General features: G+C 43.5%; 1 protein-coding gene across 1 annotated transcript; it reads left to right on the top strand.

Moving 5' to 3' along the window:
- The first annotated feature begins 1,173 nt into the window (after window positions 1–1,173).
- Window positions 1,174–17,890, top strand: LOC135081843 (ensconsin-like). The gene is made up of 8 exons (XM_063976623.1): window positions 1,174–1,197; window positions 1,244–1,351; window positions 1,524–1,643; window positions 1,939–2,058; window positions 2,089–2,208; window positions 10,240–10,353; window positions 11,336–11,422; window positions 12,438–17,890. The coding sequence occupies exons 1-8, from the start codon at window positions 1,174–1,176 to the stop codon at window positions 12,627–12,629; spliced, it is 885 nt and encodes a 294-aa protein (XP_063832693.1). The 3' UTR covers window positions 12,630–17,890.
- The last annotated feature ends 1,745 nt before the right edge of the window (window positions 17,891–19,635 follow it).

Here is a 19,635-nt window from a genome sequence, read left to right on the forward strand (position 1 = left end):
GCGCGCACCAGGCTCAAGAAGGTAACTGTAACAAGTGGGAGAGTGAGATAGCTTCAGAGAGAGAGAGAGAGAGACTTCGGCGGGAGGAGGCAAGCCGAGCAGAAGGAGCATCATGGCGCGCACCAGACTCAAGAAGGTAACTACACAACAAGCGGGGGAGTGAGATAGCTTCAGAGGGAGAAAGGGAAAGAAAACTCAGGTTGAGAAAAAAACCAAAGGCTTACGCGCCACAGCAGCCTCAAGCAGGTCAGTAGCACAGCGGACTGGGCAACACAGAAAAGAGAAGCCATGCCGCTGTGGAGAGGGAAGACTCAGGTACAAAAAAGAACGAAAATTGCTCGTATCAGGTAGAAAATAAGAAAGGCATCATGGCGCCTACCAGGCTCAAGAAGGTAACTATAACAGCCTCTGTGGTCTACTGGTACAGACGCAGAGGTCCCGGGTTCGATTCCCAGTGGGGGCAGATTTTTCTGTTCGGTTTGGTAGCTACCACCATCTTACCTAAGTCTGTCGCCATAACAACAATGTTAAGATAGCCAGTTCCTCCGTGGTTGAGGATTCCGGGTGAAGCTCGCTTCCACCTTCATCATCACTTACCATCAGGTGAGATACAGGCGAAGAGCTTCCTCGTTGTGTATATAAAAAAAAATAACAAGCGGGAGAGTGAGATAGCTTCAGAGAGAGAGAGAGAGAGAGGCTTCGGCGGGAGGAGGCCGAGCGCGAGGAGAAGGAGCGCCTCGCGCGCAAGCAGCGCGTCGAGGCCATCATGGCGCGCACCAGGCTCAAGAAGGTAACACTAAAGCCCGGTCTGTGAGCACGCAGAATTTCGTCCAATGACCCCAAGCTACCCATCCTTATCGCTCGCGCGTAATTATGTTGCTGTCGCGACTGTGCGACGGGCGGCCGCAGTGAGTGAGCGATAACACACAGACCTGACTATACAAGTGGGGAGAGTGAGATAGCTTCAAGAGAGGCTGCGGCGGGAGAAGACAAGCCGAGGAGAAGCAGCGCGTCGAGGCCATCATGGCGCGCACCAGGCTCAAGAAGGTAACTATAACAAGTGGGAGAGTGAGATAGGTTCAGAGGGAGAGAGAGAGACAGAGACTTCGGCGGGAGGAGGCCGAGCGCGAGGAGAAGGAGCGCCTCGCGCGCAAGCAGCGCGTCGAGGCCATCATGGCGCGCACCAGGCTCAAGAAGGTAACTATAACAAGTGGGAGAGTGAGATAGCTTCAGAGGGAGAGAGAGAGAGAGAGAGAGACTTCGGCGGGAGGAGGCCGAGCGCGAGGAGAAGGAGCGCCTCGCGCGCAAGCAGCGCGTCGAGGCCATCATGGCGCGCACCAGGCTCAAGAAGGTAACTATAACAAGTGGGAGAGTGAGATAGCTTCAGAGAGAGAGAGAGACTGCGGCGGGAGGAGGCCGAGCGCGAGGAGAAGGAGCGCCTCGCGCGCAAGCAGCGCGTCGAGGCCATCATGGCGCGCACCAGGCTCAAGAAGGTAACTATAACAAGTGGGAGAGTGAGATAGCTTCAGAGAGAGAGAGAGAGAGAGAGACTTCGGCGGGAGGAGGCCGAGCGCGAGGAGAAGGAGCGCCTCGCGCGCAAGCAGCGCGTCGAGGCCATCATGGCGCGCACCAGGCTCAAGAAGGTAACTATAACAAGTGGGAGAGTGAGATAGCTTCAGAGAGAGAGAGAGAGAGAGACTTCGGCGGGAGGAGGCCGAGCGCGAGGAGAAGGAGCGCCTCGCGCGCAAGCAGCGCGTCGAGGCCATCATGGCGCGCACCAGGCTCAAGAAGGTAACTATAACAAGTGGGAGAGTGAGATAGCTTCAGGAGAGAGGCTGCGGCGGGAGAAGACAAGCCGAGGAGAAGCAGCGCGTCGAGGCCATCATGGCGCGCACCAGGCTCAAGAAGGTAACTATAACAAGTGAGGGAGTGAGATAGCTTCAGAGAGAGAGAGAGAGAGAGAGACTGCGGCGGGAGGAGGCCGAGCGCGAGGAGAAGGAGCGCCTCGCGCGCAAGCAGCGCGTCGAGGCCATCATGGCGCGCACCAGGCTCAAGAAGGTAACTATAACAAGTGGGAGAGTGAGATAGCTTCAGAGAGAGAGAGAGAGACAGAGACTTCGGCGGGAGGAGGCCGAGCGCGAGGAGAAGGAGCGCCTCGCGCGCAAGCAGCGCGTCGAGGCCATCATGGCGCGCACCAGGCTCAAGAAGGTAACTGTAGATCTATAGCGAACTCGCGCAGCGCGATCCAGTTACTGCGACTACTCGTGAGGTCCTGGTGATAAACAGTACGGCTAGCACGAAAAACTTTCGAGTTCGAATCGTTTGCGTATTCGAATCGCCATCGAAATTTAGTACGAAAACTACAACAGCGCCCTTGTGAACGTGTCGTAAAGTGAACTTAATATGAGAAATAGTTGCACGAAACTTATTTTGACAATCAAAATTGTCACATTATCGTATAATTCGAAGGTTGTGTATCGAATTTTGTCGAATACGCAAACGATTCGAAGACGAAAATTGTTCATGCTAGAGGTCCAGGTCCTTGCTCGGCTCTCCGTATCGCATCCAGCATCTTCTGTCGAGCTTCGTCATAGAGGTTTCATTCCCAAAGTGCGTGATCGCGGCTCTCCTCGACTTCCTCGCCGCATGGGCATAGTGCAGACTCGCACAGCGTCATCCTGTGTAGGCGCTGCCTGAAGCAACCGTGCTCAGGTAACAATTGGGAAACCACGTAATCAGGTTCAACCCAGCCGAGTGAGAGCCTCACCGCCACGATGGGAAAGAACTGGTACAGCTGACGTCCGTCGCTGTGGGATAGTGAGATAGCTTCAGAGGGAGAGGCTGCGGCGGGAGGAGGCCGAGCGCGAGGAGAAGGAGCTGCCCATCCTTATCGCTCGTGCATAATTATATTGCTGTCGCGACTGTGCGACGCGTACCCGCAGTGAGTGTGCGATAAGGATGGGTAGCTTGGGGTCATTGGACAAAATTCTACGTGCTCGGCGACCAGACATACAACAAGTGGGGAGAGTGAGATAGCTTCAGGAGAGGCTGCGGCGGGAGGAGGCAAGCCGAGGAGAAGCCATCATGGCGCTCACCCGCACCAGGCTCAAGAAGGTAACTACACTAAAGCCCGGTCTGTGAGCACGTAGAATTTTGTCCAATGACCCCAAGCTGCCCATCCTTGTCGCTCGCGCGTAATTATATTGCTGTCGCGCTCGCACACTCACTGCGGGCGCCCGTCGCACAGTCGCGACAGCAATATAATTACGCGCGAGCGATAAGGATGGGTAGCTTGGGGTCATTGGACGGGATTCTACGTGCTCACGGACCAGGCTTTATACAACAAGCGGGAGAGTGAGATAGCTTCAGAGAGAGAGAGAGAGGCTGCGGCGGGAGGAGGCAAGCGTCGAGGCCATCATGGCGCGCACCAGGCTCAAGAAGGTAACGGGACTATTCCCACCTCTCGTTCCCACCACTGCAACTCCTGTGTAGCCAGGATCTACAGCTTGACCGCCACAAAAACCCAACCAATGAAGGTCAAGTTTGTCCCGGGGAAAAGTTAAAGTGTCATTGGACCCGCAACGAAATTAATCAGAAGAACATAGGAGGAGTTCGAAATTAAGGTTCGACTTCCCTCCATTGCAAAGCGGATGACAGGTGACAAACAAAGGTTTAAAACCTTTAAGAGGGCCTTTTTATGAGCAATTAGCAACTACCTGCCAATAATGTTTTTCACAAAATCGCTTAAAAGCACGGAATCGCTTAAAGGCTCAAGAAGGTAACTATACAACAAGTGGGGAGTGAGATAGCTTCAGAGAGAGGCTGCGGCGGGAGGAGGCAAGCCGAGGAGAAGGAGCATCATGGCGCGCACCAGGCTCAAAAAGGTAACTATATTAAAGCCCGGTCTGTGAGCACGTAGAATTTTGTCCAATGACCCCAAGCTACCCATCCTTATCGCTCGCGCGTAATTATGTTGCTGTCGCGCTCGCACACTCACTGCGGGCGCCCGTCGCACAGTCGCGACAGCAATATAATTACGCGCGAGCGATAAGGATGGGTAGCTTGGGGTCATTGGACGGGATTCTACGTGCTCACGGACCAGGTTTTATACAACAAGTGGGAGAGTGAGATAGCTTCAGAGAGAGAGAGAGAGAGAGAGAGAGACTTCGGCGGGAGGAGGCAAGCGTTGAGACCATCATGGCGCGCACCAGGCTCAAGAAGGTAACTACACTAAAGCCCGGTCTGTGAGCACGCAGAATTTCGTCCAATGACCCCAAGCTGCCCATCCTTGTCGCTCGCGCTTAATTATATTGCTGTCGCGACTGTGCGACGCGTACCCGCAGTGAGTGTGCGATAAGGATGGGTAGCTTGGGGTCATTGGACAAAATTCTACGTGCTCACAGACCAGACTATACAAGTGGGGAGAGTGAGATAGCTTCAGGAGAGAGGCTGCGGCGGGAGAAGACAAGCCGAGGAGAAGCAGCGCGTCGAGGCCATCATGGCGCGCACCAGGCTCAAGAAGGTAACTATAACAAGTGGGAGAGTGAGATAGCTTCAGAGGGAGAAAGGGAAAGAAAGTTCAGGTTGAGAAAATAACCAAAGGCTTACTCAAGAAGGCCAGTAGCACAGCGGACTGGGCAGCAAAAAGTGAACAGAAGCCGAGCCGCTGTGAACGGATAAGGCCGAGAGAGGACTCAGGTATTAAAAAGGAACGAAAATTGCTCGTCGTAGCAGGCAGAAAATAATAGAGGCTAAAGTCTGGTCGCCGAGCACGTAGAATTTTGTCCAATGACCCCAAGCTACCCATCCTTATCGCTCGCGCGTAATTATATTGCTGTCGCGACTGTGCGACGGGCGCCCGCAGTGAGTGTGCGAGCGTGACAGCAATATAATTATGCGCATACAACAAGTGGCGAGAGTGAGATAGGTTCAGAGAGTACTAGGTCTAGCGCACAACTCAGTATATCTCAGCTGACTGAGCAGCGGCATAGAGCAGACCGTAATGGGGGTTCCCTCGAAGCCGGAGAGCCTCGCCACAAAATATAACAGAAGGTAAACTCATGTATGTACCTCGCTTTGTATACCTCTCTCGCTCGCACGCTCGGCCGTCGCGCTAGGGTTGTCTTGTCATGTGTTGCGTTTATTTCGTTATGATAGAAAAATGTTACTCTTAATACTATGCAAGAAAGACAATAACAGATATCCACGTATACGTCTTATTTATATTTAGTACGTTATTATAGTAATAGTTTGCAAACAAATACACGAGAAGGAAGTAGTATTTAGTTGAGTGGTTGACACTATTATCCAACTAATATTATAAATGCGAAAGTTTGGATGTCTGGATGTTTGTTGCTCTTTCACGCAAAAACTACTGAACGGATTTTGATGTAACTTTACAGTATTATTGTTTATAACCCTGAATAACATATAGGCTATAATTTATGACGATCTGTGACAAACTAAATTTCACGCGGGTGAAGCCGCGGGCAAAAGCTAGTTATCCAATAATTCCTAAAACCTCTCTAAAACAATTCGATATTCCTAATAATTGAGTTGGCTTTCAATTTCAATTGAAATTCAAATAAATAACTTACTTACCTCCCCGAATCAACTGCTAATTTAAAAAATGAAAATTCGGTATTTAATGACTCATCATTATAATTGTTCGGTATTTGGTTGCTTAAACTCATTTAAGCAACCAAATACCGAACAATTATAATACGACTTTTTCTGTTCACTCATTTTCGTCAATTTCGCAAAACAAAATAATATCACAGGCGGTTGACCGGCGCGTGACTCAAGCGAACCACAGCGAACGTGTGGCGAACGTCTGTCGCGCCACGTCGCGCTTGCATTCGTCCAAGACAGTCTTGCTAGAGCGGTGTCTATGTGTGCGTGCCTCGAGCGCGTTTAGTATGGAGTTTGTCTTCTGTTATATTTTGTGGCCTCGCTAACGAGCTAGCTTGAGGCGGAGCTGTGGACGAATGTCCGAACTAGGACAATAATACGCGACTCCGGTGGACACCGTCGGGTTTTAGTGGGTAGGCCCCGCCCTTAGGGCGTATTTCACCGGGACACCATGGCGGCGCAACCAGTCGCCGCTACCAACAAAATGTATACAGCTCTATAGAGAGTTACTCACCTGGTGTCCGTTTGGTTGCGCAAAGCTGCATACATTTTGTTGGTAGCGGCGACTGGTTGCGCCTAGAGATGTGCCGCTGAGAAAGTTCTCGTTCCCGGCAATATTCCCAGTGAGAATATTCTCGAGAACCGAGAACGCTCCCGGGAATATTCTCAGTGTTCTCGACAGAATACATTTAGTTTTAATTTTAATTTTGTTGTTTATATGTGGTATTATTTGTAATGCTTCGATGTTTTATTAACTGGGCGTTAAGACTAGTCGTTATAAACAAGGCATGAAACGTGTGAGTGAAATATTGCTGTCTTGCTCACTCTTTTCGTGGCGAACGCGTACCGCGGCTTTAGGACTCGGCTACGGTATTTGAACATGAGTGTGCCTCTGAGTTTTAAGGCCCTTGCCACTCTGGCGGATTTCAAGCGGATTCAAAGCGGATTTAAAGTGGAGCGGCGACGCGACGGAGACGCCGCGTGAAAATATCGTGAAGCTTCCCGAAGGCTGTCCAACCGAGCTGGATTCGATGATTGCTTTTTTTTTCGAAGTTGGACCTACCTAACTGGACTGTTTGTCCCAGGTATACATTGTTGTCAACAACTTCGAGTGTAGTCTCCAACTTTTAGAGGAGTGGGTGCAACACGGTTTTTAGACATGATTTTTAAATCTTGTCCATGGTCATTTTGCGACCCACTTGTTGAGAGACTCTATTGAGGCCATCGAGCATTGTGCCTAGATCTTCCTGCTAAATCCGCTCCAGCCCAGAAGCTTGAAAACATCTTCTAGGGCGGTAGTGATGACGTATCCCTGTCTCACTCCTCGCTGCAACTGGATAGGTTTCGGACTGTTACTATGGCGTGTTTGTACAAGCCTTTCAACACTTCAATGTATCGATAGTCAATTTGGCACAGTTGGAGAGACTGCAGCACTGCCCATAGTGCCCATGTCTCAATCGAATCGAAGGCTTTCTCATAGTTCACAAACGCAAAGTGGCTGATTATACTCCTTGATCTTCCGTATAATCTGCCGTGGCGTATATTTTTATGGTCTATGGTACTAAAGCCTTTTCAGAAACCGGCTTGTTCGGGGGGCTGAAAGTTGTCAAGCCAGCTAGCGTGACAATTCGTAATGACTATCAAAAACAGCTTATAAATATGGCTCAGAAGCGAAATGGGTCTATAATTCTTCAACAAGGTTTTGTCGCCTTTTTTAACGAGGAGTATCACCATACTTCTTTGCCATGCCGTAGGCGTAATTCCCTTGAGGATGACGGAATCGAACAGCTTCTGAAAAGCCTTTAGTACCGGCGTTCCACCTGATTTTAGAAGCTCAGCTGTGATTACAGTGCCTTGTTGTTTTTCAACTGTTTAAGAACCATTCTAATCTCGTACAGACTAAGTTCAATCTAGCTAGCACGTATTTTATATAAAAATGTGTCAAATGATCTGTCAGACAGGCTATCCACAACTTATCCAGAAGTGGCGAAACAGGCCCTTACTAAGCGATTGTGAAATATGCCCTTAATGTCAAATGTAAAGAATAGTTTAAAAAACTAAAAACACGCTTTTAATTACTAACAGGAATCATCAGGACCCTGGACATCATCTAGCATTAAAGTGCTCGAAAAGACAAATCCAACGAACCCAAACTCGATGAGTTTCCGCCGTCTCGTTTAGGAGTTCCTATGGCCACCTCCTGACTCCATCATTAGGAGCCTGGACATTATCTAGTACTTAAAGATATCGAAAAGACAAATCCAATGAACCCAAATTCGATGTGATTCCACCGTTTCGTTTAGGAGTTCCTTTGGCCACCTTCCAGTCCCATCATCAGACCAGCTGGTACCACAATATTGTATTGTCATCTAATCTGCATAAAGTTTCATGATGATACAAGACTTAGAAATGCATGTAATCAGATTCTAAGATTCCATTACATAGTTAGTTACATACACGACGACCTAATAAAAGCGTGTTAAAAACGAAAAAATTTACAGTTATATTATTTAGTTGCATGTAAAAAGAAATTTCTGTCATCTAACATATCATTAAAACGACATTTCACGACGAAATAAATAAAATATAATAAAGGAACAGTTGCCGAGAATATTGCCGAGAAAGTTCCCGAGAATATTCTCGGGAACACTGAGAATATAGCCTTTCTCTGCAAATAGAGTGTATTGTTTAATATACACTTATCTGTCGACTTCATTTAAAACTATTTTACTTAAGAAAGTTTGTTTATTTCCATTTGATAAACATGATTCTCAACCTTTCTCACTTAGGAGAACGCTCCCGGGAGCGCTCCCGAGAATATTCTCAGTGAGGAGAGCGTTCTCGGGAACGGCACATCAATAGTTGCGCCGCCATGGTGTCCCGGTGAAATATAGCCCTTAGTGAGTAAGCGGAGGGAGTCCCACATAACCCAATGGCCGTCCCCATCGACCAGTATGCACAAAGCATTTCCCGAGTTTGCTCGAAGTGAAGTGCGTGTATACACTCTCTTACTTTTATTAGCTTGGACCAACTTTGCGAGAAGTGTAACAGGTAGCTGAGGTATAAATATCTTACCGCCTCTGTGGTCTAGTGGTAAGACCACCTGCTTCAGACGCAGAGGTCCCGGGTTCGATTCCCAGTGGGGGCAGATTTTTCTGTTCGGTTTGGTTGGTGGTAGGGCTTGTTTCAAGTCCGCCTGGCTAGCTACCACCATCTTACCTAAGTCTGTCGCCATAACAACAATGTTAACAGCATTGTTGTGTTTCGGCAGTTAGAGGTAGAATAAGATAGGCAGTTCCTCCGTGGTTGAGGATTCCGGGTGAAGCTCGCTTCCACCTTCGGCCTGATCGTCACTTACCATCAGGTGAGATACAGGCGAAGAGCTTCCTCGTTGTGTATATAAAAAAATAACAAGCGGGAGAGTGAGATAGCTTCAGAGAGAGAGAGAGAGAGAGGAGTATAAGCAGGCACTTCGTGTTCAAATTTTGGAACGCTTCGGGCCCTTTAACTCGGTCGCGAAATCAACGACATCAACTTTCAGAAGTCGAGCGAGGCGAATTTGCTCGAAAGAAGTGAAGTGCGTGTCTACACTATCTTACTTCGACTAGTTCAGCCAACTATGCAAGTATGTAGGTTACGTCAGGCCTGGCTCACTCCGCGCGGTACATCCGATAATTACCTACAGCGAAGCGCCCCGCCGGCGGGTATTATATCAGTCGAGTGTCACGCGCGCGCCCGTCAGGACGCTGGCGTGCGTTGTAGTATGTACCTAATTCTATGATCGAAGTATTATTTAAAAATGGACATAAAAAGAAATAAATATTGTGCGGGGTTCGGGTGTTTAAATTCGAAAAGAAATCTACACCGGATTTATCTTTTTTTTCGCTTCCCAAAGATGCTGAAAGGTATGTTGGTCATGTAGGTAATCAATAATTCTTAGGATAGTATAGGAACCTAACCTACCATGACTACTGCTCAGTGCTCAGAATGCGTTCGTTCGTTTCAGCCAAATGACGTCCACTGCTGGACAAAGGCCTCTCCCAAGGTTTTCCATAATGAATGCGTACTTACCTACATACGTACCTCATTGTCATTACATATAAGTAGATTAATTAATTTTTCACTAGACAGCAACCCTAACAACGTAAGAAGAGTTCAGAGGCACGCGATAGAAAGAGACAAAACTTGTAGGTGAATAAAATTGTAGGTACGTAGTGCTGTGCGAGCTGAATTCCACTGTATCGCGTCGTAGCAAGACTCGCATTTATTTAAATCGTCTTGCGGAGTAATCCTTCTGTACCTGTACTATTACTTATTCTGTGGTTACGTATAAAGATGATCCCAACTAATATTATAAATGCGAAAGTAACTCTGTCTGTCTGTCTGTCTGTCTGTCTGTTACGCTTTCCCGCTTAAACCTCGCAACCGATTTTGATGAAATTTGGCATAGAGATAGTTTGAGTCCCGGGAAAGAACATAGGATAGTTTTTATCCCGGTTTTTGAAACAGGGACGCGCGCGATAAAGTTTTTCTGTGACAGACATACTTAATAAATGATCCTACCCTTGCTTTAACGTCCCCATGTGCTAACGATCTTCTGTCTTCCAGCAACAAGAAGAAGAGAAGAAGCAACAGGAGAGCAAGGCCGCGCCCGCGCCCGCGCCGCTTGACAATGGGAATGCGGTCGCCACCGGCGATCTGCTCGGCCTGCCTACTAGTCAGGTACGATTGGATGATCATTGAATTGCTTTCACGAAATAGGAGTGTTTCTTCGTTCGTTCGTTTCAGCCAAATGACGTCCACTGCTGGACAAAGGCCTCCCCTAAAGATTTTCATAATGACCGGTCAAGTGCTGCCCGCATCCAGGTTCTTCCCGCGACCTTCACCAGATCGTCGGTCCACCTAGTGCTCGCTACTCAAGAACTTTTCTGCCCCCAACGGTCATCGTCTCTACGAGCTATGTGCGCCGCCCACTGCCACTTGATTTTAGCAATTCTGCGGGCTATAATCGATCACGATATAAAAGTACCTGCTCAGCAATTTAAGACTTTTGTTTCTTACTTGACAAAACTGTTCACAATAAAAGTTGCAAGTGGACCAGCTTAAAATAATATCTAACAAAAAGCGCATTTAAACAGTGGTATTATTGAACAAAACTTTTTTTTATATTTAAATGGGTTAAGCGTTAACCGTCTCTTGTCCTGAAGAACTTCTTTGAAATCTTCTAAAGCACATGTAATGCAAAACAGACACGGAATAGAAAAAAAAAGAAAATGACAACCGAGGGTGTCGCATGCCTGACCGCATGCCATACGAATAGTCGCACTTGCTATAAATTAATTGTATAACGCACCACTTGCACCGCCTACAAAAACGCGTATGTGGTGCGTTATCAATGAGGGGTTTCGCGAATGAAAAATCCGCCAGATGGCAATACGTAGACGCGAGGTCCAAATGCTGCATGATTGGTTATTTTTGACATGACATTGACAGATATGTCAAAATCCACCAATCACGCAGCATTCAGACCCCACATCCACGTCCCGCCATCTAGCGGATCTTTCATTCGCGAAAACCCTCATTCATTATTGCAAGTGCGCAGGATCAACTCGTCGAATTCAACCCCTCATAGCCATAATATGCTCTGCACCGGTATACCAAACTTTTGTTTAGCAAACAAGCTAACCTATTGTAATCCCTTCAGTCCGCGGAGGCTCCGCAGGCGGCGGAGCCGGCGCGCAACAACGGCAACGCGCACGCCGACCCGCTGGGGCTGTCCCGACCACACGACGTGAGTACTGAAGCTTAGAATGTTGCCATCCCTCTCACGCACAGCGAGATGCCAGTAACAGCGACGGTGACAGATAGACTTGAAACTACGTAAACAGCGTTTCGAAGTAGCCCTGCAGGAACACTACCCATACTAGACACGGGTTGGGAAGGCACCAGAATTTTCTCTCTTTTCTATTTAGTCTTAGAGTAGACGCACACCGTTGATTTTTAGTTGGCCGATAGTTGTGCCCGATTTTTAATTGTATGAAGAATCGGCCAAATCGAATCGGCGTAGTGTGCGCACTCCCATACATGCCCATACTGATCAACTGCTCGACTAAACTATCGGCCGACGAAAAATCAACGGTGTGCGCCTACTCTTAGGCTCGTTTTGCACCAAATCGGAGACGATGTGAAAGAATGCGAGATGTGTTGTAAACAACTCAGAAAATTTCCTTATTTAGACCATACGCGTCTCTTTTCAGCTTCAGTGGACACTGTTGAGCAGAGCTAATATCTGTAACGTTTACATACAAAATGCATCGCATTGAGCGGGACGCACGGGACGAATGCTAAAAGAAACTGAAAGACCTCTCAGAAAGAGAAGTCTGCACATCTCCGCTCCGCTTCCCTTTTTTGATAATAACCTGCCCGTTCCGTTCATCTCCGATTTGATGAAAAAACTCATCCTCACAACGTTGACCTGACTATAGTTCCAAAATACTGAACTGTCCTATGCATGACATTGACAGTGGGGCGCCACCGTCAATACAAGATCGCTGGTTCCGATTTTTGCCATGTTGAAAACCATATAGTTGAACGATGGTAGCGCCCCCCTGTCATTGAGTTTGGTGGGACAGTTCAGCGTGGGTCATCTATAACATTGACTTTGAAGTTTCTGTGGCCCTGGCAATTTCAGTAGACTTTTAAATCTGACAGATTAATATTCAGTAGATTATTTGGAGAGGAAGTTTCAATTCTCATTAGCATCAAGTCTTCTTCACTCATTATCAACAACTCAAACTCCATTCCAGACTGAGGACACGAGCCAAGAGCAGTCGGTTAAGCCCGTCCCGGAGGCAAGCAACGGCAACCACCCGGCGCGCGTCTCGGCCGCCTTCATCCAGTCCGAACTTCGGGGCGAAGCCCTAACCAAGGCCGAGGACTATGCCGCGCACAACGGGCACAACGCGGCGCACCCGCTCACGCTTCAGAACGCCATCTAACGGCCAGCGGTGGCACTAGCAAGGATCATGTCGGCCCAAGGCGTAGATATTGGCTGGTTTGTGAAAGGTTAGATTTGCGGCTGGTTTGTTAATGAGGGCTATCGTTTTAGCGCTCACCAGTTTGCGCCACTGTAGAGTAAGGTCCTGTCACTTGCTAGTAGCGAAGACAGTGGCACCAACTGGTGAGTGCTAAAGTGGTAGGAGGACTATCGCATTTGCACTCATAAAGATGGCGCCACTGTAGAGTTAGGTCCTGTCAATCGCCAGGGGTGCCAACTGTTAAGTATAAAAACGATAGCCCTCATTAAAAAAGTCTGGCTTGTTCCATTTTTGAGTTGCGGACAGGTTTTGTTCAGACACTGGCTGGCTTGATATTTAAAAATAAGTCTGGCTTGTTCCATTTTTGAGTTGCGGTCAGTTTTGTTCAGAAGCACTGGCTGGTTTGATATTTAAAAAAAGTCTAGCTTGTTCTATTTTTGAATTGCGGTCAGATTTTGTTCAGACACTGGCTGGTTCGATGAAGATATTTAAAAACAATAGCGTTGAATTTCAATAAAAAAATACATGGTCATGGCGTAGTTAAGATACTGGTCATAAACTTCATTTTTGGGTTTTTACTTTCTACGGAGTTTGAAGGCGTAGTATTGACTGGTCAGGTAGCAGTTTTATTTAAAACTTTACTGGAAGAGCCTATTAGCACAAAATGGTGAACGATAGAAAAGTTTCACCATTTTTGAAGCTGGACAGTCTAAAGCGTAATAAAATAAAAAATGAGTTAAATTAAATATTAATACGTAAATGAAATGCAAAGAATGAACCAGTGATCGTGAGTACTTCTTTCTCAGTCGGTACACTCTTGTCAGAGTGGTCGTGGTCATCATTTTGAATCACTATTCAGAGTGATGTTCCTCGTAATACGGCGCCATTCCCCGCGGACTGCAGCTTTCCGGGTACTTTCGCTAACCGAGCACTTAGTTGCGGCCTTGATCTGGTCCGTCCATCTCATTGGTGATCTACCACGTGGTCTGGTGCCCTCAACTTTTCCCTGTACTACGAGACGCTCTATGGAGTCATTACTGCGCCGAGATACAGATCGTGAGTAGGCCCAAGTTAAATAATAGGGATGGCACTTAGTCCTTAGGCTGGAATTTTTTATTTTAGACCAATTACAGACGAATTTATTCTTAGTACAGACCAAAGTTTAGGTCAACGACTGACAAGACTACAGCTACCTGACCAGACGATTATCGTAATCTGTGTACTAATTTTTATTTTATTTTGGTGCTGCACAAGTGTTTTACTTTCAATAAAAAGTGACTTTATAGTTAATGTTAGTTGGGTTAGCGGATTGCCAGTTATAGTTATAGATATTTATACGGTTTGAATAGGATCAATGAGTAGGTAGTGCGAAAAAAATGGCGACGGTTGCACACGCTCGGATTTAATGGGTTAAAATTAGTACAAAATAATCTGGGGCAATAGTGACTCTTTTTAGAACAAACGTCGCTCTATTGAAATTATTAGAAAAGGATAAAAGAATGTTGGATGAAGAGTTTATGAAGGTGCTAACGAAGTGAAGGAACGATTCAATAAAATATTTAAATCAAAGAAATGATAAAATAAAGAGAAAGGTATGGTATTTTATGCCAGAAGGTTTGAAAACAGCCAATATGTACGCGTTGTTGGTGAATGACGCTCTTATTAAATAGATGAAGCATTGACTGAGCTAAAATGAACGGATTTCATTAAAAAATTCAATGGGAAATAATTTCCCACTTGTTACATTAACTGAAGGCTTTTAAAGAAATGCAGTTTTAGCAATGTCAATGCGTATGATATTGAACGGGAAATGTTGGAAGAACTAAATTATAATAATTATTATAATTAATAATGCATTTATATTGCAACTCCTTGATTCAACTAAGATTGAGATGTAGCTTCTTACCTTGCGTATAGGCGAATTACCGAACGTCATCGCTTCCAAGTCATTTACAAATAAATAATATTTTCATACAGTTAACATCGCGTTAGCCGGGAGTGTATCATTAGGATCAGGGGATATAACATTAATGAGTCGTTTCATTAAAAGTATCATTAATTCGCGTTTGATGTTATCACGATAGGTTGTGTATAATATACCGTGTAGCAGCGGTTTGTATTAAATTCGTGTAAATTATAAGTTTCTATTTATTGTGATGTTTTTTAATCCATGCCGGTAGAAATCAATTGCTTTCCTCGTCGTACTGTGGGAGGGAGAGGAAGGCGTGTGAGAGCGGGATAGAATATGTAATGAATTGCGTCCGATTTTTTCGTGCGTTGGAAAATGCACCTTACGGCTCAGCTTGAGTACTGATTCGCTTGGACTATGATGTAGCAACGAAGACAATTCGAAAGCAAAAGAACGTGTACAATGTATGCTGAAGTTTATAAACGGTTACCAAATCAGTTTGTCGAGTTTTAAAAGTTTGTTTAATAAGATGTTTCCATCGCAAATATATTTCCATAACCGTGTATAAACTTGTTTGCGAGATGCCTTATAAATGAGAGCTCTGAATGATTTGTTACATAATGTTGTTTGGAAATAGTCTTTAGATTTACGTCAATTTGAACAGCTTGATTTGGTCGGCTGATCTACCTTAAAAAGCAATATTTGCAATATTGATTTACGTTTTCAAAACATATCATTCTCAGAATGCTTGTTCAAAATATACAGATCAAACTCCCCTCCTAATTTTTTTACAATTCCTTAATTATTTTTTTCTAAACTCAATCAACTTGTGAAATAAAACAGATGCCATGAGCGTAAATAAATATTGTAATGATTACTTGGTCGCTCTCACAAACGCACTACTTGTGATGAAAGTTAATGTATCACCAATATAAAAATATAAGAGCTTTTTGAAACTATCTTCTATTTTATGAAAATCAATAGAACGATTCAAACTTTACAGATGATAATATGAATGTCATATTAGTACAAAAAATAAAACAAACAAATAATGATGATAAACTTCCTAAAAATCTATGAAATAGTTAAAATAACAGATAGTTTGAAAAGGCCAAGCTGTGTTAAGCAAGCCAAGATATCCTAAAATGGAATCCAATAAATAATAATATCAATAAGTTATTTAACAATCACTTTATACGACAATTGTATGATAAGTAGTTAGCGTTACAAAATAATAATTATTAATAACAATTTATTCTTATATTTCCATTAATTCATGCAGTTTTTTTGTCATTTAATTTTTGTTTTCCACTAATATTTTTTTGCTAGTTTTAGGTTCTTATTATTATGCGTTGTGATGCTCATTCAATATCGTGGTCAAATAAACTTTTTTGGTAAAATATAATACATAAATAACCTTAATATATTTACTGTTCTGCTGCTTCCAATAAAATACATCACTCAGTTACTCTGCGTTTCAAAAAGTGGTATTACTGAATGATATAATGTGAACAAAAAAGTATATTTATCCATCAAAGGTCCTCTTATATGTACGACTTTATATTTCAAACAAAAGTTTACTCTAATACTTATGTAAAATACTATTATTGTGTTTATGCAATACACAACTAAAAACCTTGCTAAATAAAGTCGTTTTCAGTTAAATTTATATTAGAACTTGTTCGAAAACTATAGAACTGAGGCCTTATTCACATATTTTGCCAATAGGAAATAGGTGAATATTTGTAATTGATCTGCGATACGCGTAGGTAGATAAACAATTGTATCAAGCTATTTCATAGCCTAATAAGTCTTTGTTAAATATTTTTATCTGTCGTAGGCTCCGTTTGACTTACCTGAGATATTGTGAGGGCGTGGCCAAAAAAGATTAATTAAAAAAGTACATGAGAAGTCTTTTTTGAAGTGTTTAAATCAATGATGTCTCATGACGTCATAATATTTACAGAATATTTGTCTGTCTGACAGCTCATAGGTTTACTTACTGACCAAACATGACTAACATTCCTATGTGGTATAAATTTTTCTCCTACCCTACGCAACTATCTCAGGAATTGTCCCAAACGGCAGTTATTAGCTTTTGCATAATCTTTAGCTGGAACGAGTAATGAATTTATTGTTAATTTTACAAAAACAGACAGTAAAGTGGACAATTTATTTGATATGATATGACTGATCGTTCATTTTTACATGTATAGCTTGTTTTTATTACTTGTTTCAGAATGTACTTGCACAGGCTTAATCTTTTACATTATTAGGTAGAATATCGGAATATTCACTCTCTCTTTGACTAAATGAAAATGATTAAATTCCTTTTTTTTTCGCTTTAACGGCGGTAGATATAAAAAATGTTCACCAAAAAAATCAAGTTGCAAAGTTTCAGAGATAGTGAAAAATCGATGCCATTATCATTATACATAAATAAACCATATCTTGTACTATGTAGTCCTCAATAAAATAAATCAGCTTTGTTACTTGAACTTTTATGTAAATATTTATTTTAATTTGCCTTTTTCGTCATTGGGCATTGCAAATTATTGAGAACAAAATACAGTTCGTAATTTGTGTACTTCAACTTTCATGTTGAAATTATTCGGAATGCCTAGAAGTGAAGGTGAATGAACAATATAATTTTGTATAGTGTTATAACTGAGATATATTATACCAAGATACTTGGGTCGCTTACTGAGCATTAGTATACTATTTTTCTTTTGCTATACCATATACTTTCAAACGATATAATCATGTACTTTGATTATTTTTTGCGAATTTTGTATGGTTGATTGTATGAATAATTTGCACGAGTGTGATGGGCCACCTTTATAAACTGTTGTTTTCGTAGAATGACTCCCTATTACATACTATATTAATAAAACTATGATAGCCATAATGTATCAATAAACTGTTAAAATAATCTACGAAATATCCATGCTTAATATTTACTCGACAGAGATCATGCTACGAAAATCACAATAATAATTATTATTGGTGTATAATTGTATCGTTAACATAGCTTGTTGCAATATTATTAGCAATTATTATAAAGGCGTTGTAGATACATTTTATAAATTGACACGAATAACGGAACCCCAATATTCAAAATGGCGGCCTGTCACTTCGCGTGTGTGCGTGGGCGCGGACGAAGGTTGTTAGCTGTCACTATAAACATGTATGTAATGTATTTATGTATATCACTTCAAGACATGGCTTCTATGTACGTTCTATCTATTCTATTATTATGTTAGCAATCGATGGATTTATAAGGAAAAAGTTTTAATAAAAAATATGAAATTTACACGACTGGTTTCATTTTTTGTAATAAAATAGACATTCCAATAGGTCCAGCGCTTAACCACGCTTAACTCAATCAGTGCTTGAGGTATGGGAGCGGCAAGGGGAGTGATTTTGTGACGGTCAAACGTCAGGAGACGTCAGATTTGTACGACCTGTCACGTCGTAATATGTCAATGTCACCCCTCCCGTGTCACCTCTCATGACCTCAGGCACTGACTTACTTAAACCTATTATGTAGGTATAGGTAGCTCCTTTACCAGATCGTCGGTCCACCTAGTAGGAGGCCTGCCCACGCTACGTCTTCCAGCCCGTGGTCGCCACTCGAGAACTTTCCTGCCCCAACGGCCATCGTCTCTACGAGCTATGTGCCCCGCCCACTGCCACTTGATTTTAGCAATTCTGCGAGCTATGTCGGTTACTTTGGTTCTCCTACGGATCTCCTCATTTCTGATTCGATCACGCAGGGAAACTCCGAGCATAGCCCGCTCCATCGCCCTTTGGGTGACCTTGAGCCTTCTTATGAGGCCCATAGTAAGCGACCACGTTTCGGATCCATATATCAACACTGGCAACACACACTGCTCGAATACTTTTGTCTTGAGACACTGCGGTATTTCCCGAGAAACGAAAGGTATGTAGCAGTTCAATAGTACTTTTAGATAATCGCCGTTCTTTCCTTGTCAAGTCTGTGTTTGTAGACAAAGCAACGTTAATGACTATGTTGTTCTTTTTATTGGTCTCAATAATGCGTATTCGGAGCACACTGGCTTCGCCTTTGTCGGAATTCCACTTGGAACTCGAACCCAGATCTATTCTCGAAAAACTCGTAACTTTATGCCCTAACATTTTTTTGCTTGAGCATACTTATTTTCTACAGAAGTATGAAATTTTAATACCAAGTTTATACTTAGGTAATAGACGAGCACGCTCAAGCTGGAAATGTCACACCCGTATTCACAAACGATGTTTGCAGCAAATCGAACGCATAGCGTTGAATAGAGCTCTGTGATTGGTTCGTGTGTGACCCTATGCGTCCATGTGCACTGTGAGACCTCATAGTAATGTTTGTGAATACGGGCGTCAATTTAGAAAAAAATGTGTAATATTTAGCTTAGTTATGAATGTTGCTATAATTTCGTAATTCTTACTCGTTTGTAAGAAACGTAATGTTATAAAACGCGTTCTATTACGCCTGTTAAAAACAACTCCATCATTGAAGGTATTCCATAGCCGTGTAAGCCGTTCCTTTAATAATGCAAGCAGTTGGTCCCTCGAGCCGCCCTTTCAACTGTAATGACATGCTACTACGAGTACCTACATACTTACGAAACAGGCCTATTACCAAGGTCGACTGTGGAAAAGTTTTGTAGTAAAAATAATGTTTTGATGTATACATCGATAGTGGAAGTATCAATTAATGTAAGGGACATTTTGGCCAAAATGAGTTATATATACCAACGCATTCAGAATTTTCGGCTCTATCGATTGGTATACTTGAAATGTTGATATCTTTAAAAAAATGTCCCTTACCTTAAACATTTTTAGTCGTCTGAATACGACTTTTGGGGAAACAAATGATTTAAAGGACGTAAATTCCTTTTAATAATACAATTCAGCCCTTACCCTAAACTGTTGGTTTTAACTTTTGAACTCATTGAACCTTACTTCATTTAAAACTTTTTGATTTATTATAATTAGGCCCTTACGTTAATATGCATATAGGATATCAATTACTTTTTTTGGTGG

This window comes from Ostrinia nubilalis, chromosome 20, assembly GCF_963855985.1.
Source record: "Ostrinia nubilalis chromosome 20, ilOstNubi1.1, whole genome shotgun sequence".
Lineage (NCBI taxonomy): Eukaryota > Metazoa > Arthropoda > Insecta > Lepidoptera > Crambidae > Ostrinia > Ostrinia nubilalis.

Bases quoted from the DNA above. Each gene is read 5' to 3' on its own strand.
- LOC135081843 (XM_063976623.1), top strand. From the start codon at position 1,174: ATGGCGCGCACCAGGCTCAAGAAG. The intron at 10,354-11,335 runs GTACGATTGGAT...TAATCCCTTCAG, and splicing joins TCGGCCTGCCTACTAGTCAG to TCCGCGGAGGCTCCGCAGGC. The intron at 11,423-12,437 runs GTGAGTACTGAA...ACTCCATTCCAG, and splicing joins GGCTGTCCCGACCACACGAC to ACTGAGGACACGAGCCAAGA.